Below are 24,517 nucleotides of genomic sequence, written 5' to 3'. Positions count from 1 at the left end.
CAATTTGGATGTTGCTCTAGTGAGTGGTGTGTTTCTCTGAAATGAAATGAGCCCTCTTTTCCCATCTGGCTGTCAAAGGGCAATTTTCTTGGGACAGGTCATCTCTGATTGTTCCTGGTTTGCTTTAGGATGCGTCAGTGCTATTGTGGCTTTCGGTCCTGAGGTGTTGGGCAAAGCTGTGGAACTTAAAAAACAACAACAAAACATTAATTTTGTTGGCAGTGTAAGCCCAGATCCCTGACAGCACTCAGGCTCCCACAGGAAGATACAGGCGTTTTGGGCACGTGAGTCCCTGATGTGCACAATGTGCTTTACACCCAAGTTTAAACTGACAGATACTATTGTTGAATGAGAACTGGACCTTGCAGCCACTGCGCGTGGGGCGCTGGAGGGGGTGAGGGGCTGCTGGAGGTGGGCTGAGCTACCCGTGCACCGCCCCATAGGCCCCGAGGTGCCACCTAAAGCAGTTCTTCATTGTAGTTACTGCTTGCAAAGGTATGACACAAAGCGCGCTCCCCTTGGGGGTTTTAGGCAGCTGGTGAGTTCCTGAAGTCGAGCTCTTTCCAAGCAGTCGGCTTTTCAACCCTTCTCGCTTCTGTTGAAAAGAGGGGCTTGAGCCCCAGGGGTTTTGGTGTTAGAAAACATCTTTCTGGTCTCCTGCTTTCATGGGCACTTGTTTTTAAGTTTAAAAAGCGCTTTTTTCTTTGCAAGATGCAGTCCAATCCCTTCTTCATTCTGCTGGCCGCTTCACAGCTCCCCTGGCAGCATCTCCTCCCACCAGACGGCGGAGGCACCTCACAGACGTGCTTAACACACAGCCCCTCGCAGCTCTGCGTGCACGTACTGATTATTGGGATTTTGTTTAAATTCTGAGGATGAGGCTTCACATTTGCAATCACCCGGGTAGCTCCGCTCAGCGGCTGTGCTCAGGGCCGGGTGAGTCCACATGGTATGAAGAAGACACCTCATGGGGAGGCAGAACCTTCTTTTCTCCTTAAAACCTGCCAAAGAGGGTCAGGTCTGTTGAGCTCTGAGAAGACCTGCCATCCGCAGTCCCAGTCCTGAGCTGGTGCCTCCCACCATTAGCTGATTGAGTTGGTGTTTACTGGAGTCAGCTGAGACCAAAATGCCTCAATTAGCTGGAAACTCCCAGGATAAAACTCCTCCCTGCTGCTGCTGCTGCTGCTGCTGAGTTGTGCCTTTGCTGTTCCACTGCTGGCTGCCCACCTGATCTCTGCAAGTAGGTGGTTTGGGGTCATGGTGGAGGGACAGGAGATTCGGGGTTCCAGGAGGGTGTTGCCGGTGCCAGTTCCCCATCACCCTGGGGAGGAGGATGGGGACAGACCTGTGCACTTTGGGATGAGGCACTAGAACATTGTTATGTTCCAGGCAAAGTTCTAGGTGCTCTCCAGGAAGAAACTCTTTCCAGGAAACAAATGTCTTGAGGCTTTAGAAGTGCAAAAATGGAGATACATTTATTCATTAGGGAAGAATTAGAATTATTCCAGATTTGTCCAGGTAGAGGCCCAACAGAGAATCATAGAATGGTTTAGGGTTGGAAAGGACCTTGAAGATCATCAAGTTCCACCCCCCCTGCCATAGGCAGGGACACCTCCCACTAGACCAGGTTGCCCAAGGCCATGTCCAGCCTGGCCTTGAACACCTTCAGGGTTTTTTGCAGCAGAGTTTGCTCAGGGCACTTCCAAAACCAGCTTGTGTCTGAACGATGGGGGGAATCCTAAACAAGAAGAAACCTTCTGACCAAACAGGAACCTATAAACGGAGGCAGCTTAGATCCAGGCCTAATTTCTGGGGTTTAAACTTTTGCAATCCCAATCCCCGGACCTCTACCTACTTTGTGGGACAAATCTGTACCTCCTCTCAGCAGCCGAGCTCTGATCTCAGCAGAGCCTCACCATTTCATTTCATGCCAATCCTGGATGTCCGCTCGGTTTGTCGGGTGCGCTGGGGGAGAGGGGGCTGATTACAAAAAAGTTTAAAAAAAAAAAAAAAAGTTTAAACTCCATCCGGTGTGTCCTGTTCCGGCAGCTCCCGCTCAGGGACGGAAAAATAGCTGCGAAAACGGAAAATGTCGGTGCGGAGAGTGGGGATCCCCCGCCCCGGGGGCTGCGGGACCCCCTTGGAGCCCCTTTTCGGGCGCGGCGGGGCCGGGCCGGGGCAGCGGGGCCGCCCCCGCGGGGCTGCGGGAGGCGGGGCCGGGCCGGGGGCGGCCCCGCGGTGTCGGGGAAGGCGGCGGACGGCGGCGGGCGCAGCCGGGACGCGCACGGTACCGGGTACCGGGGCGGCGGGGAGCGGGGCCGAGCGGGCGGGGGGTTGACTGGGGCTTGGCCCGGTGAGTGCCTGCCCGGGGCGGGGGGTTTGCACCGGTCCCCTCCCCCGGGGGCTGCCACGTCCTCCCCCTCGGGGGTCCCGCCGGGGCCCGGGGCTCCGTCCCGCTCCGGAAGCCGACACGGTGGCCCCGGCCGGCGCGGCGGCCGCGGGGAGGAGGTTGGGGAGCCCCAACTGCAGCCCCGGTCCCGGTGGCTCCATCCGCCGGCGACGGCTCCAGGCCCCGGGGCCCGAGCGAGCCCAGAGGCCGCCCCGCAAGGGGCCGGTGGGGGGGTCGACGCCTGGGTCAGCTCCCCGCGGGGCTCCAGTGGGCTCTGCTCAGCGCCCGGTGGCCGGGAATGAAGGTGTTGCCGCGGTGACGGGGCAGCGTGGGCCCATCTCCATCCCCTACGGCAGGTGATGAGATGGCCCAGAGCCCACATGCCACCCAACAGCCACCGCTGCCGCGAGCAGAGCCCACCGTGGCCCCCCAGGACCTCCGCTTGCAGGGAGCCGAGGGGAGGGAGAGCAGCCCAAGGGCATGGGTGGACCCCCGGTGGCTTCATCAGGGCAAGAGCAGCTTGTGCTGAGCTCCCCGGCTGGCTTTGGCCAAGGAAGGATGCACGGAGAGCCCCACCAGGCTTGGGGACACGGTTGTCAGCTGGTGTCGGGAGTGGTTTTTGGCAGGGTTTGTGGGCCAGGCAGTCTCACCAGGTTGCCCAAAGAGGAAGAATGAGCTAGTGGGACTGTGACAGAGGAACGTGAGAGCGGGCACGGATGGAGCCCCTCCTGTAGCCATTCTCAGTGCTGAGCTGCAACCGGCATCATCTGTGGGTTTGGGGTTGCCCTGCCCCTCACTGGGCACCCACAGGGACGGGCTGAAGCCAGGGTGCCTGGGGATGAGGTCGGCTCTGGGGGATGCACAGAGAGGAGATGGGGGAGGACAGCATCACCCGCCAACCAGGCTGAAATGTGGGGATCACCTGCTTATTTTGCCTGCGAAGGCTGAAATAATAGTGGCCCCAGATGTTAACAAAGGGAAATTATGGCTGTTTTTCAGCTTGGTGGTGTGGCTGGAGGGTGAGGAGGCTCCGGTTAGCCCGGGGGCAGCTGGGCTGCAATCACAGCCACCTGAAGGGACGAGGGCAGCTCTGGGAGGGTAGTAGAGGGTTCGTCTCGGACCCGATGCTAACAGCAGCCTGCCCTGGTGCATAGGGGTTGAGAGAGCAAATGAAGGGAAGGAAATCGCCTGCTTCCAGCTCCTGACCGATAACCTCCATTGATCAGTGTCTAATAGAAACACAATGGCTCTTTCCAACGGGAAATCGGCAGCTGCCTCCTCTTGCACCATGAGATGCGAGATAAGCAGTGGTGTTTTTTGCTCCTGTAATCGATGCTTTGTTTTGAGATGTTTGGCAATACCTCACGAGGAAGCGAGGAAGTTCCTCGTTGTAGAGCAGCCCAACGGGGTGCAAACAGCATTGGGGAGCATGGTGGGGGCTCTGCATCGCGCCGTGGGAGGTGATGCAAAACAAGCGGTACCACCGTTAAGCAATTTCCCGTCAGCAGGGCCCGTCCACACCGCCTGGCCGGCCACGTCTGAACAAAATGTCATGCTCTTGTCACGCTCGCTGTGGTGAAACGGGAGATTTGGCAGCCTCAGTCGGCCCTGAGCGGGGTGGTGACACTCTGCTCTTGTCCCTCAGACGTTGGTAGGGTGATGCCAGCTTGATCCAGAGCCATGTCCAGGTACCTGAAGCACTTCACAGTGGTGGGCGACGACCCCGTGCAGTGGAGCAATGATTATCAGAAATGGGAGGAGGAGGAGGAGGCTGGGGAGAATGGGGAGAAGCAGCCGGATTCGGAGATCAAACTGGAGCCCACCAGGAGCCGTGTCTCCTTCCAGGACATGATGAAAAAGCTCTTCAGCTCCCACAGGTTTCAGGTGAGGCAGAACAAACCCAGGCCGAAGGGAAATGAGGGCGAGACTTGGCCAAGGGTTCCTGTGACAGCAAAGCTGATGTGGGATGAAGCACGCAGTGGTGGACTGGGAGCAGTGCCGAGCTTGTGAGCACTCGGCGGCTCCTGTGAGAGCAGCTGCTGCCTCCAAGCTGGGCTGTCCTCTCGGAAACACACCGCTTCACAGTGGGTGCAGATGTTTCCTGAGCAGCGACAAGCCTCGGTGCATGCTCACCACGGCACGGGTGGAGGCACGTGCTCTCCCCCAGCTCGAGCTCCTCAAGACTCCCCCAAGCCAAGCAGTGGGGAAACAGCTGGGTTTGGTGGGGAGCGAAGCAGTTTCATACGCGTGAGACTTTGCAGGAACAACCCACTGACCAGGGACTGTGGGAGTGGGAGTCCTGGGTGGGAGTGACAGAAAGCTCTGTGAAATACAACCAGCCAAATCAGGGATGCAGCGTGTTGGGGCGTGTTTAGCTGAAGGCTGTGTCAGCTTCTCTTGCCAATCCATCCATGCTGGGAAGGGGTTTACATCAGTTCTTTTCCTCTTACAGATCCTGGTTGTCTGCTTGGTCATCTTGGATGCCTTGTTGGTCCTCGGGGAATTGCTCATGGACTTGAAAATCATCCATCCGGACAAATATAATATAACCCCAAAGGTAAAATCATAGAATCACAGAATGGTTTAGGTTGGAAGGGACATTAAAGATCATCGAGTTCCAACCCCCCTGCCATGGGCAGGGACACCTCCCACCAGACCAGGCTGCTGCAAGCCCCGTCCAACCTGGCCTTGAACACCTCCAGGGATGGGGCAGCCACAGCTTCCCTGGACAATTTGTTCCAGTGCCTCACCACCCTCAGAGTGATTTATTTTTTTTTTCCCCAGTATCTCATCTAAATCTCCCCTCTTCCAGTTTGAAGCCATTACCCCTCATCCTATCACTACGTGCCCTTGCTGAACACCCCCAACTCTCTCAGCCTGCCAAGCCGAAAATGCAGAGAAATGACAATGTGAACCGCAATTTCCTTCTCTTTGGTGGTTCAAAGCCCACTAGATAGGACAACTGGGCAGGCAGGACCTGGACCTTCAGCTTTGCCGAGCCAGCAGTCACAGGCACACGGACAAAGGTCTTGCTGGGACTCGTGTGACAGCCCTGCAGTGTGTGGGCTCGGCTGACTCGGCTCATGTTGGTCAGTGCAGCAGCTTTGTGTTTCCTTGGGCTGCAGCAGAGCTGAATCGCTCTCTCTACCCTTCTCCTGGTTGTCTTCACACCTGGTCCAGCTTACGCAAAGCCACTGGTTGCCACATGCTCAGTCTGGTTGTCCTTTACAGCAGAAAGAAAGTCCCCAGCCCTCCTCCTCATAGAGTCAGATTAGACGTGCCCTTGAGCGGTGGAGGTCTTCCAGCCTGCCCTGCTCGCATGCACACAGGAGGGGTTCCTGGCCCTAAACTTGTGCTCTCTTTTCTCAGGTTTTCCACTACCTCTCCCTTTCCATTTTAACCATCTTCCTGGTTGAGGTGGGGTTTAAAGTCTTTGTCTACCGCCGGGAGTTCTTCCACCACAAGTTCGAAGTGCTGGATGGGATCGTCGTCATCGTGTCCTTCATCCTCGACGTCGTCCTCATCTTCCGGGAGCACGAGTTTGAAGCTGTTGGGCTCCTGATACTCTTGAGGCTGTGGCGTGTGGCCAGGATTATCAACGGTAGGTGTGTGCGGCCAGCTGGGAGCTCTCCCTTGTGCATGGGCTGAATTTGCCAACCTTACCTGAATTATCTGGGGTCGCATCTTTGTTCCCTTCTTGAAGCCATCTGTGAGACGCCAGGGTCTTGCTCTCCCAGCAAACTCAGAGTTTCGCCTGTGCAGTTTTCATTGCTGGAGTGTGGCCTTAATTAGGCTGTAATTTCTTTGGAGCAGCCACAATCTGCTGTTTGTGTTGGTGTGATGCCTCAGTGATGGGGGGCACGGCAGCTGGCCCAGGCTAGTGGAGTTGCCTAGCTCTAGCACAGCAACATCGGGCATGTTCCCCTAAAAACAACCCGTAATCTGTTCTTGCATCCTTCCCTCCTGGAGGGGGATGGCTCAGGTCTTAAGTTTGCATCGTAGGATCCTTTTGGCAACGGTTTAACAGGGGAGCAGGGTAAAACCCTTCTGAATCTACTTCTGTAGCAGAGTGGGGTTTACTGCTCTGATGTTTTGCCGCGACTCTGTCATCCCCTCCAGGGATGCTGCAGGGAATGTCCTGATCTCACTCTGGATCTTTCTTGCTTGGATTCAAAGGGCTCACGGTAAAAAGAGGGATATATAGGTCCTCAAATCAAACTTTACCGACTCTGCTGTTGTAACTGTGAGTTATTGCAAACAGATGTAAATTCAGACACTTCTGAAACAACTGTTGCTGGAAACACTTTCTCCCTTCTCTGGGAAAGGATTTTGGGATTCAAAAAAATGTGGCAATGGGATTATCCCTAATTTCTGCGTGAAACCTCAGCCCAAGTGCTGTCCTGTGCCCACGAGTGCACTTTTGGTGGGTGCTCTGTACTTGATGCAGCTGTAAGTCGTCTTAGTCAGAACAAAAGGAAAGAAAGGATGGCTGGGGCTGAGTCCATCACTTGCAGCCCCCTGCTGCCATTTTGATGGGAAGAACGTGCCTGATGGGTGGCACTGGCCAGGAAAAGGGAAGACATGAACTAGCCTCTGGCTCTTCTTAGATCAGAGTGAAAGTCAGAGAGAAACAGGATTTGTGTGCAGCTGCGTGAGCCACAGGAACCCCGATGTCTCTTAACACACCGTTTTAAAGCAGAAAAACAAGTAAATCTCCTTATCCTTGGGTGCTCCTGGCTTTCCCCCTAAGCTTCTCACCGTGCCTGCCTGCTTGGAGCAACAGAGGGGACAAAGAAAATCTGCCCCAAGCTTCGGATGTTGTGCATCTGAGCCCAGGCACGGTTCACTGCCTTCAGTCACTGTTGATTGATAGGGAGCAGGTTACAGGCAGGTGGGGACTGTTTGATGTTATCAATGCAAATAAAGCAGCATGGTTGCTTTGTCTTCTGAGAAATGAACCCCCAAACCCCAAGCCTGCTGCCTGTAGCACTAAAACACAGGCACGCACCGGTGCCTGCCTTTGTGCACACTGTTCTGTCAACAGCCGGAGGAGAGCTCTGTTGGGTAGGAAGAACGAGATGTTCTTGATGCTCTTACCAAGCTGCTTTTTTTTTTTTTTTTTTTTTTTTTCCCCTTGGAAAAGGGTGGGAAGAAAATGCCTTTGCTGTGGGGGCTGAGTTCACATGTAATAACCTAAGAATATTTCGGTAGAGAATTGACACCTCCGCTGTAATAAGAAACTGCGTGCCCTCGCTGCAGCTGTGCAAGGTGAAGCCAAAACCTTAAGGACCTGATGATGTGCCATGTCCTGTTACACCTGGCAGGAGCGCTCGGCCCCCAGGCAGGGGACGCAAGCCTTGTGCCCCAGGCTGTGCTGCGCACTGCTGTTAGAGCAAGACTCCCCGCTATATGCTATACGAAACCGGCTAAAATGCAGCCCCTCGTGACAACAAAGCTGCCAGTTACATTCCCCCCAGGCTGTGCCAAGGGAGCAAATTCAAATTCAGGATTTGAATGACAGTCTGACTGATTAATTCAGCTCAGAGGCCAGACTGCCTCTTCCCAGCAGAGTATCAGTATCTGAATCCCTGGGGTGGCTAATTTAAAACCCTCCTCATTAAGAAAAACACTTGGGAAGGGTGGTTTGAAGATGACAGAACTAGAGCTTGAGAGGAACACGTTTAACTTCTTGAATACAGACCCTGTGTACTGTTAACCTCCTGCTCGTGGCTGTTTTACATTGTAAAACGAACCCCCTGTGAATTGTTTCACAGGAATAATTTTATCGGTAAAGACCCGCTCTGAACAACAAGTGTCCAAGCTAAAGCAAGCAAACCTGAAACTTGCAACAAAGGTTGAACAACTGGAAAACAGCTGTGCAGAGAAGGTAAGAAAACACTTTTAAATTAAACAAGGTTTACCCGCTGACTGCTCCCCAGGACGAGCTGGCCTGGGATCCTTTTGCAAGGTTGCCACTGTCAGCTTGGTTTCCTCATCAGAAAGGTGTGGGGTAAGCTGGGCTGAAGAACTGCGGCCCTGCCTGTGCTTCTCTTGCTGCAAAGGAATGACGGCTACCTCTGTCCTACTTATTTTAGCCAGGTTGTCCTGTTCTACTGCAGTGAGATACCTTAAAATAGTTTCCCAGGTTCCCACTGATTTTCCCACTGCTGAAATGCAAAAGCTGTATTAATGAGTTGACTTTTGTCTCCAACAGGAGCAAGAAATTGAGAGGCTTAACAAGATATTAAAACAGCACGGGCTCCTCAGCGAGCAAAAATAGGAGGCCAGTCTTCTGAGGTGGGGAAGTCCACCCTGGAGAGCGCAGTGCTGATATCTACCAGTTTGTCCTGAAAGGTTTTCCCGTCTCTGTGCTTTCTCTTGTATAGTGTTGTCTATAAACATTTTCTATTTGCCTACACTTTGATTAGATCTTGGGATCGCAAAAACAGTTTTGCTGGAAAATTAATCATGCGCACTCCCTGTAAACAGTGATTTCGTAAGACCTTTCTTGTACAGTTGTACAGTCAGAACTGCGAAATAATTTAATAAAGACCCATCTTTACAAGCTATACATCCATGAAAGTACCACGTGTTTTAAATAATTTAATTTTTCTGTGGTAATGTTCTTTGTTTGCAACATCTTGTAGAAACTTGCAGTGCAGATGATAGGAATCCAAGCTGAAAAGGTCATTTCTTCTCTACAAGCTGACCATTTGTCATTAGCACATCTCTTCTTTGCCAACCATTCTTTCCATGTTGTTGGTAGTTTCCTCATTTCTGTTGCTGCTTGTGCCACTTTGTTATTTATATAACGTTCATTTAAAAAATACCAACATAGCACTCCTTTAGTTGACAACCAAAATCAGCACCAAAATAGAGGCAAACATGTGCCATCTTACGTCAAACAATGCCTGGTTCTCAACAGCAGATCTGAGTTCTGATACTGCATTCTCTCATCTCTTCTTCCATTTTAAGTGTTCTTTTGCTGCCTGCTGGGCTACAAAGTTCTTTCTGCTTCCACAGCTCATAAATCAACACATTAAAAGCATGCGAATATGTAAGAACAGATGTAGGTGAGTGGACTGCTGGGAACAGTTAGACTCCAGACCGGGCTGGTCTTTGAACACAACGTGAACTTTTTCAGGTACTAGAAGGTCCCTGCAGTGATACTATCTTATAGTTGGAAAGGAAGATTCAATAAGTGGGAATTTTGAAAGGTGTTGACTGTACCAGGCATCCCCAGTTGATTTCAGCCAGAGTCAGCTGGAAGGGTCATTGAGCTTTTCTGAAAGCATCAATAAACTGTTCGGATTTATAAAGAAAGGTATTTAATTAGTGGTTTGGGGAAAAACAGCTAGAAATACATGGCTTATTCATCTATGAAAACAGATGAAGCAGAGGCTTTGTCTAATAGCACATGATTACTTTAACAATTTAGCTCTGTTCTTCACAGAATAACGAAGCCTACTTTCCAGTCGAGCCATACCGTGTCCCTGTGCTCTTCCCTTCCCCTCCTGCCCCGACACTGCTCGGGCAGGCACCTCGGACTAGCGCTACTTCAGAGCATCCGAGGTGCAGGAAGGCTGGTGGCTGTACATGTGCTGACTGGCCAGCTGGAGCCACCATCAAGTTCATACTGCAACCTTTTTTCCTCTCGGCAGAGGTATAATGAGGAAATTTCTACTTAATATGTTTTTTTTTTTTTCTGCCCCAAAGCTTCTGAGAACCCTCACAAGAACTCACCCTTTCTCTCTTGGCGAATTTTAACCCAGTGTGTCTACATATGGCCCATCACAGTGACTGTATAAACCTTGCTACTTTAGGAAATGGACTAAAAATCAGAAAAAAGCAGGAATATGGCTTGTTTGGGTTTTTTGATGCACACTCACCTTAGACAAATGGAAAGAAAAAATCAAAGGGTAACTTGGCATTAATGGTGGGCCAAGCTTTATAGCCTGGCTCTGCAGGTGAAGAAATATCAGTGAAAACAACAGAACTTGTTATAGGAATAGTCCTTTCCCTTCCTGAGGGAAGCTGCAATGAAAATACAAATGGTCATTAGCTTCAGTCTTCTATTTGTATGACTGCTTTGTTTGGACTAGGTTATATTTTCAGCTGTTATTTGTAAAAGGGTTTTTTTTCATATACAGTTCCATGTTTCTTTTCATGAACGATGTATAGATTTTTACAGAAGTGTGTTTTGGCAAGCAGCCCACAGCTGTGTTTGAGTTGGAACAGAAACTGTTGGGTGTAATACACTGTAATATGAAGTGCTACGTTTAGATAAAGAGATTAACTGGGTCACTGGTACACATCTGATACCGAAGCAAAACAAGCCATTTTTTTTTATCTCAAATCCTGCAATTTAGTTACATACCTGCTTCAACGTGGTGGTAGCGATCGTTGCTGTAACATTGACTATTCTGGCTTGTGGATTGACTAAGGATCCATATTTAGTCCACTTCACTTCTATTTCAAGTGATACTGGTATTTGGCATGAGCTCTGAAAAGTATTATAAATTCTCTCATTGTCTGACTTGTACAGAAGCAGCCACATTAATTATTCATCTTATTAAACTGGCAGAATGCCCACAGAAAGCTTGCTCCAGGAGGTTACCAGAGCAGCTATGCCATGCCTGTGCCCTGGACCGCTGCCTATGCAGGCAGCACAGGTGCGTGGTGCCGCCTTGGCTCAGGGGTGTCCCTGCTGTTTCTCCATAGGTGACAAACCGACTCTGTACCTGCACTTCAGGCAGGACTGTTCTACCTGAATAGGGCAGGACTTTGGCTCTTAGTGATAATGCTGAGCTGGCTCTTTTTAGTAGGAGGACTTAATTCAGTAATACCACTGGGCCAGTAGCAAATCCTTAACTCTGCCAGGGCAGAATTTTGAAGCCTAAAATCTTAAATATTTTTAGATATATCTTCTTGAACTGTCAAGTTTCTGGTTACAGAAATCATTCACTGTTTAGCTGCAAAAACATGAAAGAAACCTATATACCAGTTGTCATTGAGCGGGTGCTGTCATTCAGCACATGCCAAGCAGCTCTGCCTAGCACCAATAGCAGGGACTGCCTGCGTCGGGAGGAAAAGGGCTACTACAGAAGATGTTAAGAATAAATGTAGTGTTTGGGTCACTCAAGCATACTGTTTCTGTGCTTTAAAGGATTCTTGCTATCTTACTCTAACCTGGCATAAAAACACCAAGGAGAAACACTGCTTCTGTTACTTCACTGTTTCAACCTTACCACTTGTGCTTAATCCCATCTGAAGAGCAAGACTTTAAACTGTGGCTAGAACTCATTTTGTACCTAACGCATTGTCCTGATCTGTAACTGAGGTGCCTGGATACCAACTTGATTCAAAGTAAACCCTGTCTTCTACAGCAAGAGTGAAACTCCTCATTTGTGAATATTCCAGGAGGATTTTCCTCCAGTTTGTTTCTGCAGGTTTTTTCCCCATAGGTCTGAGAAACCTAAACTGATGCTGCAGTACAGGTACAGATCTTGGGAGAGAGGACAGTAAAAGTGAAGGGGGGTGGTAGTGGTATAACTTTCACCTGTTCTGAGGTGTGGAGGTGAGTTATCAGCACCCAGTCAAGCACATCCTGGGCTTGAGAATTTCCAAATGAGGCCACATATTCAGGAAAACTTTGTCCCTTCAGTAAATCTAGGAGGGTCTGAGTCAAAGGCTGACATTTCATAGCTGCAGTAATTCTTCCAGAAAAAAAAAAAAAAGATGAGTTAAAGCAAAATCCATTGGTTTGGCACAGTAGTAATTTCTCCTTGCTCTCATGCACTGTTCAAGCCTTCTGGCTACAGTTCATAGAATCATAGAATCATAGGGTTGGAAGGGACCTCTGGAGATCACCTAGTCCAACCCCCCTGCCAGAGCAGGGCCACCTTAGAGCAGGTTGCACAGGAATGCGTCCAGGTGGGTTTTGAATGTCTCCAGAGATGGAGACTCCCCCACCTCCCTGGGCAGCCTGTTCCAGTGCTCTGCCACCCTCAAGGCTAATGTACACAATCTTTTCAAGAGAAAGACCATTGTTAATTAAATGACATTTTTTGTAATTAAATACTCCTACAGCAGCATAAATGTCCCATGACCTGAACAGATCCCAATGGAAAGGGTTGTCAGAGGGTTAAAAGCACTAAATAAAAAAAAAAAAAAAAAAAAAAGGAAACGTCCTCTTACCGTAATTTACAGCCTGATACCATATTATAACCAAATAATATTGGGGTTCTGGCTCCCTGTGCTGCCAGACAGTCCTGGTTGGATGTACTTTGCAGAATGGTAAGCTGACCGTATTTGTTAGTATTCTGAATGATGCCAGATGTAATGCACAGTTAAAGGGAAATTCAGTACTTGATGTATACCATGAAGAAAGAATCCTTAATCATATCCTTAAAATATATCTGAAAATGCTATAATAGCTCAAGACTCCTCTTACACTGTGAAGAAGCACTGTGTACACTGTGTACAATGAAGGTCTAAATCTACTTCACTAAAAAGTCCCGGGAGATTGCAGTCAGGACTGAGTCATTCGCTACTTCTAAAACATAGCCAAAGAAGCACGCTTTTACTTTTGATAAAGAACAGATATGTTTTATAGATGTCCACGCTAGAAAGCATTTGTGAAGATGAACCAAAACAAATGCTGCAAACAAAATTTCAACAGGGAAAGGATATCTTTGTGGCCGGAAGCCCGCTCTTATAGGCAGTCCAACAACATAACCGGGATTACCACTGAGAGGAACTGGCTTTGTATTTACCTGCAAGGCAAAGGTACAGTATTAGTTCTTATCCTGTACTGAAATGGCTGGAAAACACAGAAGTATTTCACTTATTTTAGGATTATTAACTGCCTTGAACATTGATAGCACAAGAGTGCTCCATAAGATTATAACCGCTCTCTAACAGGGACAGGCTTTGCTTTCATTGGACGTACAGAGTCACAAGATGACTCTTCTAAGTGACAAACAGACTTTGGAGACTTTTATTGCCCAGTTCTGAAATGCTGCCTCATTTGCATATCCAGGGCAAGTTACATTTTACCTTGCTGCTAACAATTGTTCTGATTCAAGTTTAATAAGTTTTGTAATTAAATGTCTTTCAACAAGTCATCCGTAACATCTCTAGCAGTTACCTGAGTAAAGCTGATTTCAAAGCTCTGCTGTATTGAAAGTGCTTCTTTGTTAATTGCCCCCAAGACAAAAGAAGCAGCTGCTTCTATTATTTCTCCTGAGTCTGTGTAAGTAATGTGATAACTCACCTGAAAATTAAACATTTTAGATATTAATTAGAACAAATACATAAGAGTATGAAACTAGAAAAAAGGAATTTAAAACTATGTAAGTATTGTTTTCTTTTTCCCTTGCTTAAGAAACACTTGACTACGTGGTAGAGATATACTATATCCTCTAGAGGCCGGAGCCTCTTCAAAACTGACTTCTTGATAAAACTCTTCTAAGCATAAACCTTATGTTCACCACTTAAGATTAAAAGATGAGATGTTGTGCACTCCGTATTCCTCTGTCTCTGCAACCACTGTGCCTGAAGTCATCTTCTCCCAAGCATAACGTAGATTCTAAACTCATGTTATTGTCTGTTACATCATATACACACAGTAATACTAAAAAAGGATTTCATCCTGTCTCCATGTTACATTGCATATAGTTATTATTTTGTTGCAAAACACTTCTATCCCAAAGTCAGTGTTTTTCCTGTCACATTTGCTTTGGAGATGTCACAATATATGGAAACTGTGCAAGGCCTTTCTCACATCTTTGCAATTTGTGAATCAGAAGTGATTTGATGCATACGTGCTTTCCATCAAACGTGAAGAGGAAAAGAACTGTCATACCTACCCCAAGAACGATATTTATGCATAGTTCATCCAAAATCATGGGGAGCCTGAGGACATCACTACCATTAAGTAAAGTCCGCATTCCATTCAGAGACTGGAAAACTACAGACTGGACAGTAATATTAACCTGAAAAACAAATTCATGTCATTTCTGAATATTGTGTATAATTATTTTTGGCTTTTTCTGTATTATTATATTTGTGACCCTTCCGGGTTCTGTTCTGCAGAAACAGCAGCCAATAATCCTCTGAATGACAACTATGTTACATGTATTGCTGAAGTTCAACAAAAGATTCTATTTTTAAGTAACTAGAAAGAGTTACTTAAAAAGAGAGAGTTTTATATGAGCAGAACGCATCAGGCTTAAATGTTTGCAGGTCACGTATTATCTTGGCATTGCTAGGTATCATTACTGACACCAAATGATAGAAATTTTCTAATGTAAAGATTAAGGATAAAGTCCCTGTTCTGATGAAGTCAGTGAAAAACTCCCACTGACTATAATTAAGTAAGAATTTTTCCCCCAGATCTTCCAATTAAGTTAGAAGGATACTTACCATCTGACTTGATTTGGGCACCTAGAGAAGAACAAAAGAATAAATTCAAAGAGCAGCAAAGATATAACCTATTACAAGTAGCAGTTAAGTAAAGCAGTTAAGGCTTAATTGCTTTGCCTATTTAACTCTCTATCACTGCAATAACTTTTACATTGTGGAAGTGATTGGACATACATTACAGTAGCCAGGCAGTGTGAAAATAACTGCCATTCTTTGTGGCTAGTGGGCAAAATGTTACAGTCCAATCCTCTTCTTCCTCTGACAGTAACTGGAAAAATTCTTAGTGACTTCCATCAGTTTTCCCTCAGGCCTAGCTTTGACTGCATTTCCAATAAATATGCAATGTATTCAATAAGTAGTAGATGCAGCTGGTGTTTCCCTTGGATGCTCCATTTGAACATAAGAACTAAGAAACACTGAAAAAGTTTACTTGCATCAGAAAGGGGGCCCGAAAAAGGCATCTCAGTTTGGCATGACCGGTATTGTGCATCATAGCGTTTGGCCTATTGAGGGCGTCAGAGAACATTGTTCCTATTGCAGATCTCTGCAAAAACACTTTGTAACTATTCATAGCCTGCCAGTTTAGGAAGTCTGCCAGGCTGTTCCTACCCAAAGAAATGAAGAGCTTTTGTTGGCCCTTTCTGTTGGTACCGAGTCCATAGTTTCACAGTCTCTAAAAAAAAAAAAAAAAGCAGCAAGTATCCCTCTTGTTATACAGCGTGTGGTCATGCACAGTTGCCTCACTCGAAAATTTCCATCAAATTTTCATAGAAAGGTAGAAATGTCAGGCCAAGGTCATCAATCAGGCCTGTCAAAAGTTTTAGTTTTGTGACTCACAATGAGTCTTTGATTCACATCTTTGAGAAGGGACCAAAAACTGAACTCTGACCGTGAAGCAAGTTCTGCAGAATTATGACAGGATATAGAGATCCCAGCAGGGAACACATTCCTATGAGCTGGAGACCTGAAGGTGGAGCATCTGTCACACGCTGTCACATATTTATAGCAACATCCTGAGGTACAGCTCAGCCATCAAAATCACTTGCGTGAATAAAAGTGTTTGTAAAGATTAGACTCGTCCTTCAGGGAAGCATACTCTTTCTGACTAGGGTAGAGGGAATGATCACAGCTCCTAAAATTCTGTTTATCTGTGACTGGGGTGATGGATTATGTTTCTGTAGGTCACTGGCAGACAGGACTCCAGCCCCACTGGTGCCTCCCACTGACTAATATTCCCACCAGCCAGGGAGGCAAGCAGGGGCAGGCCGCAGCACATTGCTTTGGCAGCTGCACAGTACACACCGCCCGTGGTGTGAGGCATCGCGTTATGAGTATCTTGGTAGAGGGTTCCAAGCTTCTGCAATGCCCCTTGGGTCTGCTGGACAGGCCAGGTTAGAGAGCAGAGGTTAACTGCAACAGTTACCAAGACCTTCATACCACTTGAGTTGCCCAGCCCGGCAGTGAGTATGGGGTCAAAATTATGGGGTTTTCTGAAGGAAGTTCTGCACCAGCCCTCTCACCCAGGGCTCACAGCAAGCCTTCCTCCATTGATGTGTTTTGCCATTTCTTTTGCTGCCAGCTCCACCTGCTGGCACTGGCAGGGCTCCCTGCTCTGCCCCATGACCACCCTGTCCCACATACAACATCACTTTTCTATTGTCACATCCCACCTTCAGCTCTCTTTGGGAAGGAGAGCTTCCTACAGACCATCTCTAGCATCTATTCAGCCTTCTGTTACGGCATCTGATCCTTCCTGAACATCCAGTGTACTTTGGACAGAAATCTGACCTCTCCTAAGGTGGGCCGTTGTACTTGGCAAGCAGCACGTGGGTAACGTGTTATGTACTGTTCTAGTGAGGAAGGGTAATTCATCTTTTAATTCAAAAACATTCACCTGCTTGGAGCCTGGCCTGAGGCATGCTTCTTTTCTGGTTCTGCAGCCACCAAGAACTCTAGCTTTGGGTGCACAAGGAAACACTCAAAGCCCTTCTGAGACAGAGTTTTCTCCACCTCTTCCACAGAGGGATGATCAAAAGCTAACATTTGTGAACGACTCTCTGCTAATTTCAGTGAGGTCCTCAATGATCAGGAGAATGATCTCAGCTGTGAAACTATGAATCACTTAGTGGGCTTCCCTTTACTGTTGATAGCTTTGCAATCTGTGAGGGACTGGAAGGGATCTTTAAGCAGCAATTCACTATGGAGTACTAATTAAATTAATTTAAATAATTATATAATTTTAAAACATTTTATCAGTGGAGAGTATGCTGTTTCTTGATGATCTTTGGCTTCTGGAAGGAGCTATCAGTTTAAGGTATTATGTATTTCAGTTTCAATTTTGCATGCATGATTTCTTTGTCTTCCTGAATATCTGTAAAGAGCATTTATTTATACATAAGACATCATCCTCCAGTTCAAAAAGGAATGAAAGAGTAAGCCTAGCTTTGAAAAATAACCACAGGCTGGATTTGATAGTAGGTTGGATACAAACAAATTTGCTCTCAGTGGGGTAAAAGGTCATGTTCTTTGAGGACTATAAGGAAGACTTTGCATGTGTGTGCAACACCTCACTATTAAAAATTGAGGCTTGTATGAGAAGTATATATGCAGAGGGTTAAACCTTACAGGTTCTTCTTTAAGTACAAAGGTTTAGCAACTCTTTAAAACCCAGACTTCTTAGAATTATGCACTCTGGTAATAGGCTTCTTGGAAAACACTCAGACGTGCAGAAAAGCATAAAACTGCTGCTATTGCAGTAAATGTTAGCTCAGAGACACAAGCTTGTCTCTTCAAGACCATTATTTTTGTTGGCTAAGCAGAGAACAGTAAATGCTTCTGTTACCAAAGCTTAAAGTAAAAACATTTCCAAAGACTTTCTATATAAAAGTCTGTTACATGGGGAAATTTTTTTCTCCCCAACACACGATTTAAAAACCCAAATAAAACACCATACCCTTTAGTAAATAGAAGTTACTTAATTCTGGAGACACAAAAAGATACGTAATATCAATGGTAAGCTATGACTGTTTCAAATCATACTTACTGCTAAAATGCCAGAGTTGATATAGAACAGCATACTAACTGCTTGAATGTTGTCACATTTTTCCACGCTTACTGATCTAGTGCATTTTGTAGCCTGGTTTACTAAAAAACCTGGAAAAAAAAAGTCACAAAGTATTACTGAATTAAATTAAAGAGTAATTATTAAAAGCAGAAATAAAAAACAATGTAAGAACCTCAAGTATAAGCAAAAGTGAAAGTAAACATAATTTCTATTGCAGATAAGGTTTTCTGTGAGCTATAAAGATTAACACTTTCTTAGATTTTCCAGAAATGCAATGAGACAAAACTACTTCTTAACAATAGAAGCTTAAGAAAAGCTAGAAGATTTTGGACTTCATTTTTGAGATCTCATAAGATTATTTTTTCTTTCACAAGAGACTTCAGTTCTCCTGTCATCGTCATCCTGATTGTTATGATACCATATTTAATAATAACACTGGGGTTTGGAAAATGCAGGTGTGTCGTTTTGGCTGTGGCTTTTTTTTTTTTTTTCCTCTCCACAGATTTTCAGGAAACTGTGTGAAAGGTTAAAATGTAGAGCTCAAGCCTGCAAGTCTGACTTGAGTTGCATTCATGCTGTGAAAGGAACCTCATTGTACCAGGGGAACATCTTACAAAAGTTGCCCAGTTAGGTCTTGCTTTGTGTAATACCCTCTTCCCTCATGGTGTCACCCTTGTACTATTTTATTAAACCAATTATGCCTAACGGGATGTTTTATTGTTGGATGAACAACCCATTAACAAGACTCTCAAGGATTTACACATCTAACTTTGAATGTTTAATATAGATGCACCGCAACTTCCAATCAATGTCTAAAAAAAACCCCAGAGAAACAGAAGCTATTTGAGAAATATTTGTTCATGACTCTTTATCTGAATTTACATTTGTGTGTGTGCCAATTTACTGACTGATTAAGTTCAAGTCAGAGCAGAACACTCTAAAGCAAATAAACTGGAATTCAAACACATTGTCCAACCTGCAGGATTTGCATCAGAGCACCAAGAGGAGACAACAGGACTAGGCAGTCTTAGAAATGCATCCACTGTCTGTATAGGAACACCATACTGCCAAATAAAACAACATATTCAAGTATATAGGTGTGTCTCAGTCCATGGAAAGTTTTAGAGCATTTATATTAACAATAAATCTCAATAAAAGAAGTACTTATTTCCACTATATCTGTCAATACTGTATATACTACTTTATGCATCAATTCTTAAGCCACTGCTAACGGCTTTACATTTACAATAACAAACCAGCTACATATTTTTCATGGATCTTAAAAAATCTAGTTCACTTTTTAAGTAAGCTAACACAAAATGCTACACTTCTTATTTTTACACTTCTATATTTAAAGAGCAAAATAAAGTTTGTCTTTTCCAGAAGAACTGCAACTTTTTAAAAGCAGATGCAAACAATGTTCACTTGTTCTTTTATGGAACAATCTAATACTAAGTGAATCATGTAATTATTTACCTCATATCTATACGTTTCATTTGCATCAGGAGGATTTTGAGCATCTGTGTTCATATTCCAGCTGTCAGGCTCAGCACTGAAAGTAGCACTTCCAAACCGTTCAAGCAATTGATCAAAATTTTCAGAGGTAGGCGTTTCAGGGGAACTGAAAGAGAGTGCTTGTTTATCTGTCAAAACATTTTAAAGAATGGGATAACTTTTAGGATAAAAGATACAGAAAAGTTATTTAGTAATATTTTTCCTTCTGGAGTTGCTAAAACTCAATGAAAGAAAAATACCAATGCATTCTCTTTTCTTTAAGAGAAAACCTAGGTGGTACCATAATTCATCATTTCAGCAGATTTATGAATGCACAAACTTAAACTTAAGGAAAGAGGCAAATCCTTTTCTTTCAAAATCACAGTTTCTAACAGCATCAGATGTTCCAAAACAAAGACATGCCAATTAGTGTCTACAGTTTCCATGCTAAGTATTCAGATGAGAACTGCACAGTCTGGTTAAATTAAGAGAACACAGCACTGATCACTTCCTACTTCCCTGCAAGTTACTTCAAAGCTGGCCATAAAGGATTTGTACCAATGGCACCTATTACAGAGTTGCAGTGATAGATTGAGGAGGAGTCAGTTTCCCATGAGACAACTTTAATGTGATTTATTGTGGAGGCTAAATTATTTACAAAAAAAAAACAAACCTTTTTTTTTTTTCATCAGAGAAGACTAAGAGTTACAGTATGAGATGTTTTAACTCCATAGTCTCAAAAGTGAAAGGATTACAACACAAGGACCGTGAATACAGAATAACCAGTTTTCTGACAGGTTTAGTTACTTCTAATTTTAATCTGTTTCTGGTACCTAAAGAGCTTATAGAAATAACAGCACAATGCTTAATATTGGCAACAACTCTACTTACAGTTTGTAGCATGAATGCAGAAAACACTGGGATTGACTTGGTCAATCAATTTAAATATCCTTTCTGGTGGATTTGCTTCAACATCAAGAGAATATATAGCAGCTTTCTGACTACAAAGACGGTTGTCACCTCTGTAAACAATAATAACAAAATCAATAATCCACTAGAAGTTGGTATTGACCATATTTTAAAGTTCTTTTCATGTATTGAGGCAGCATCAAAAAAGTACTAAAGAGATTGCTCCTTTCAACACAATTTGTATAGCACTTGTGCCTCCTTAGAAGGTTTATATTGTTTTATACTGTGTGCTTAGTAATAAAGAATTCTCCAACATGTTTTATCTAGCAGAGGAAACTCTGTGAGCATCAACATGAAGAAAGGTAAGAGACAGACCAGGGGGAAGGGAAGAGCCTGACTAATAATATTAGAGCTAAAATGACAAGTTGGATGGGATCCAGATGGTGTGAGACACCACAGATGCAGGGTGCACCACAGGCCATACACAGCACAGAAGCACTTGTATTTATACAACACAAGTGGGAAGTATGACTTTTAGGGTAACGTGATGGCATGAAGGCCAGAAAAAAAGGTCAGTTTTGTGAATATTAGAATAATATTCACTTCAGGGCGGGGGGGGGGCAGACGACAGGGGAGATGGGTGGAAAAAAGTCCTACTTGAGACGCATGTAAAAGAAATGGCAGAGTGAGAAACAAGGAGGTGAAATAACCCATCCAATCTAGGAAAAGTATTTGTAGATGTGCTGTGGGTTCATCGACAACAGCCCAGAACTGCAGTAGGCTGCACAGCGAATGTGCCAGTTCATACCCTGAAGAGTACTGGTGTGTCCTACGTGCTAGAAATACAAGATGATGATCCTTGGGAAACTGGTACTTAGGCAGGGTTAACGCAGTCAAGGGCAGATACTGAAGAAGTGAAATGACTTTTAGAAATGACTTTTTAAGCATGGAGTTAAACTTTTCCATTAGGTGAACCATTTGTTAGCAGGATCATAAATCAAACACCCTTTCTCCTCTGTTTCAGAGACCACATAGCTTCTCACTTGTGATCAGTCAAACCCTTTCAGTAACTAACACAATTATGCAAACATATATAATTCTAGATGTGTTAATAATGAGATTTACAATACTTGCAGTCATTGAAAATCCCATGGATTCTCATGCAAAATGAACATTTTACAGAGAAGAATTTGGGGAACGAAACACAAGTTCATTTTATGCTTTTCTAGTTGACAAAGACAGAATAGTCACCCGAGACAATTAAACTGTCATTCAGGAAGGCGTTGATTAGACCTTTCTGATATATATAAATATCTATAAATGGGTAGCAGTAGTCACTGTGTGCAAGAACAATAAGAAACCACAGTCTGGGATGACTGGTAATTCAAATTTCAAAGCACCAAGAATAAACCCTGGTGTTCAGATTGGCATAATTTATGCAGAAGGTGGGTTGAAAAGTTGTACTTAGTGTTCTGAGAAGTCACCAAAAGATTTTTTACATTACGATTTTGAAGTGAGCTTTCTTAACTCCTTTTTGAGAAGATGAAATTGGGTGAAGGTGTTTTCAGATAAACTGTAAATAGCAAAGAAACAACTATTGGCATTACTTTATTGATATAATGTTACATTTTACTGTTTGTAAAGTGACAGACTGGCAGTGCGACAGCAGGTTGGGATGCTGACTTGTAAAACTAGGATCAGAACAATACTCACACTACTTCATTAAGCCCTGAATTGATTAAGTTTCTAGTTGATATCATAAACTGTAATGAAAGAGGTTACTCATAAATTGCTGATGACCTATGGAGGTGGCCAGATGGTGCCATGGTATCAGCTTTCTTGACTTCCAGACACTGCATTATATTGATGAAAATCTGAAGAAGCATTATTCTTCTCCCAACAGAAGGCATCACCACCTAAGCACCCATAGACAGTAGCACAATGAGACAGGAGAAAAACAGGAGCGCAAGTTTAGAAAAGAGGGAATAAGTGAAAGAGAAATGAGTGGGAGGCCAGTTTGATGTTCTGCCTGGTTGGGGCCAAAAGTTTACAGGCTTAGCACAGCAGGAGCTGGTGCAAGGGCAGGCAGAAGTTAGGGTGGCAGAGGGAAGGAGGGGAAGGAACTGATAAGAGGAGGGGATAGAGCCCTTACAAATGCATGCAGCAAATAAAACAAGATTTTGTATTTTATATAGCTATTTATCCACTTACGTGACAATAGGAACTGAACATGTAGTAAAGAGGCTGAAATCGGCTGCATTGCAATCAGGGTCACAGCAGCAATTTACATCACACTGTGCCACCAACAGATCACAAACACACAGCTTGGCAACTGGAGGAGAGATTTAAATTAGAATTAGAATTGAGACTTTACACATTACAGCATGTTCCCTAACACTCTCATTTTTCACCTCGCCTTATTTCTGACAATGGTCAAAAGTCAATATCCAAATTCACGTGTTGGTTGGGGTTTTTTTAAGTCATTTTTAAAAGCCATCTTTTCTGCTACTTAGCAAGTCTATCTGGAACACAATAACAAAACCAAAGGCATACTAAAATCTGATGGTGTGTTCCCTGTGAAATCAAAAAAAGCAACTTGAGTTAATGGGAATTTTGAAAGTATGAAAGTATACTCATCCCTTCAGAGGGAAAAAAAGAAATACGAAAAAAGAAATACAAACAAGGTACGCTTATCTGCTTGTTTCAGCTTATTAGGAAAAAAAAAAAAGAGAAACATTGTGATAGAGCAGTGAGATGTTTACAAGTATTGAGCATGTCCCAGGGTCCAGTAATATATTTTTCTGATGTGCCAACATTACCATAGTTGACTTCTTTGAAATTGTTTTTTCTCTCTGTCTTTAGATACTGTGAAATATTGCAATAATACAGAAAGTAATTGCTAGCAACACTGTAAACTGTCTCAATAAAATACATTTAGCAACTTCCTAAAACATTCTTAGGTTTTCAAGTTCATAAATTCAAAGAACAGATATTACTCTACTAAACTGTTTTTAAGAGCTGCTGTTCTACAATAAATCTAGACTTAAGAATAGCACAGAATGAAGAAAATTAAGACCAGTGCTCCGTAGGCAAGACATTCAAAGCACGCTCATTTGCGTAACTACTGCTTCTTTTATTTCAACTTGACTGTTGTCCGTTTCTCTATGGCCTTTTGGATGCTCTCTGACCGTCTGAACAGTATCCAGGTATTTCCTGGAATCTTTGAAGTTCTGACTGTTCTGTCAGCTGAGTTTAGCACTGGAATCCTTAGCTCACCTTGTAAACAACAGAAGTTTAAACATGGATGACTAGATTGCGCAGTTATGTCTCTGAGATCAGGGATTTAAGTCTCTTTTCCCCAAGGAGGCATGCACTGGGACAACATGTTTAATTTGGCAAGTAATCTAGGGAAGCTGAAGCGATGGCAACACTGGGAAATCAAAAGTTAAATAAAAAGTATACCTGTGAATTAGAAGACAGTGGAAAACACTTTCTGACACCACAATAACAAAAATTTGTGATCTATATTGGCATAGCACCACTATACATCCACGGAGCCGAGGCTGAATTAGGAGTTTTGGAGCAAACTGTGTGTGCAACGAACTCGGTGTGTACATGGAGCTCTCCAAGCACATGCATGGTGAGTCTGGATCTCCCCTGCGAGGCCAGGCTCTGCCCTGCAAGCTCAGAGCAGGGTGCTGGGAGGCCAGGAGAGCTTGCCCTCCATCAGCACCAACTCACAGCCCTATGCATGCTAGGATTAGCTTGCCCAGTACCCGAAGGCTGTGGAGAGGCTTGCTGAGCCTGCCTTTCTGAGGAGGCTCCGAGCCTTGGCTGGAGCGGGGTGCTCAGAGCAGCACTGCAGCACAGCCACGGTTAATCCCCAGGGGCACCAGGGAGAAGCAGGGCTGCTGCCGCGCAGGCCTGTCCCAGCCCTGGGCGGCTGCAATAGGAGCCGGAGGCGGTCCAAGGGCCTAGCGACAACAGGAGGCCTGAGAGAGGTCGTAAGTGGAGCTTCCCTTGGCCCGAGAAGAGTCGCCGATGCCCCGCAGACCCCGCCCCACCGGGCACCCACCGTCCGTGACCGGGGCCGGCCCGCTGCGGGTCTGCGCCCGGGCGGGAGCGTGGGTCTCCGGTGGCGCCGCGGGCTCAGGGGCAGGCTCCACGCTCGGCTCTGCTGCCTGGAGCGGCGACAGGAGGAAGAAGAGGGCCCCAAACCTCAGCGCCGCCGCCAT

At 45.2% G+C, this 24,517-nt stretch overlaps 2 protein-coding genes across 2 annotated transcripts; one reads left to right on the top strand and one right to left on the bottom strand.

Moving 5' to 3' along the window:
- Nucleotides 1–4,069: 4,069 nt before the first annotated feature.
- HVCN1 (hydrogen voltage gated channel 1) lies at nt 4,070–9,357 on the top strand (the record flags this gene model as incomplete). Its single annotated transcript, XM_082491489.1, has 5 exons — nt 4,070–4,273; nt 4,842–4,946; nt 5,759–5,990; nt 8,164–8,276; nt 8,604–9,357. The coding sequence occupies 5 exons, from the start codon at nt 4,070–4,072 to the stop codon at nt 8,667–8,669; spliced, it is 720 nt and encodes a 239-aa protein (XP_082347615.1). The 3' UTR covers nt 8,670–9,357.
- Nucleotides 9,358–10,279: 922 nt separating this feature from the next.
- Nucleotides 10,280–24,517, bottom strand: TCTN1 (tectonic family member 1; the record flags this gene model as incomplete). Its single annotated transcript, XM_082491872.1, has 14 exons — nt 10,280–10,423; nt 10,767–10,892; nt 11,949–12,105; nt 12,587–12,727; nt 13,082–13,164; nt 13,539–13,664; nt 14,260–14,385; nt 14,816–14,836; nt 17,859–17,968; nt 18,856–18,943; nt 19,356–19,522; nt 20,265–20,395; nt 22,494–22,614; nt 24,358–24,517. 14 exons carry the CDS (start codon nt 24,515–24,517, stop codon nt 10,280–10,282), a joined length of 1,701 nt encoding a protein of 566 aa, XP_082347998.1.

The sequence above is a fragment of the Vanellus vanellus genome (assembly GCF_965231255.1).
Source record: "Vanellus vanellus genome assembly, chromosome: 16".
Taxonomy (NCBI): domain Eukaryota; kingdom Metazoa; phylum Chordata; class Aves; order Charadriiformes; family Charadriidae; genus Vanellus; species Vanellus vanellus.
The sequence above is the reverse complement of the archived record's forward strand: the minus strand, read 5'-3'. Positions and strand labels throughout refer to the sequence as shown.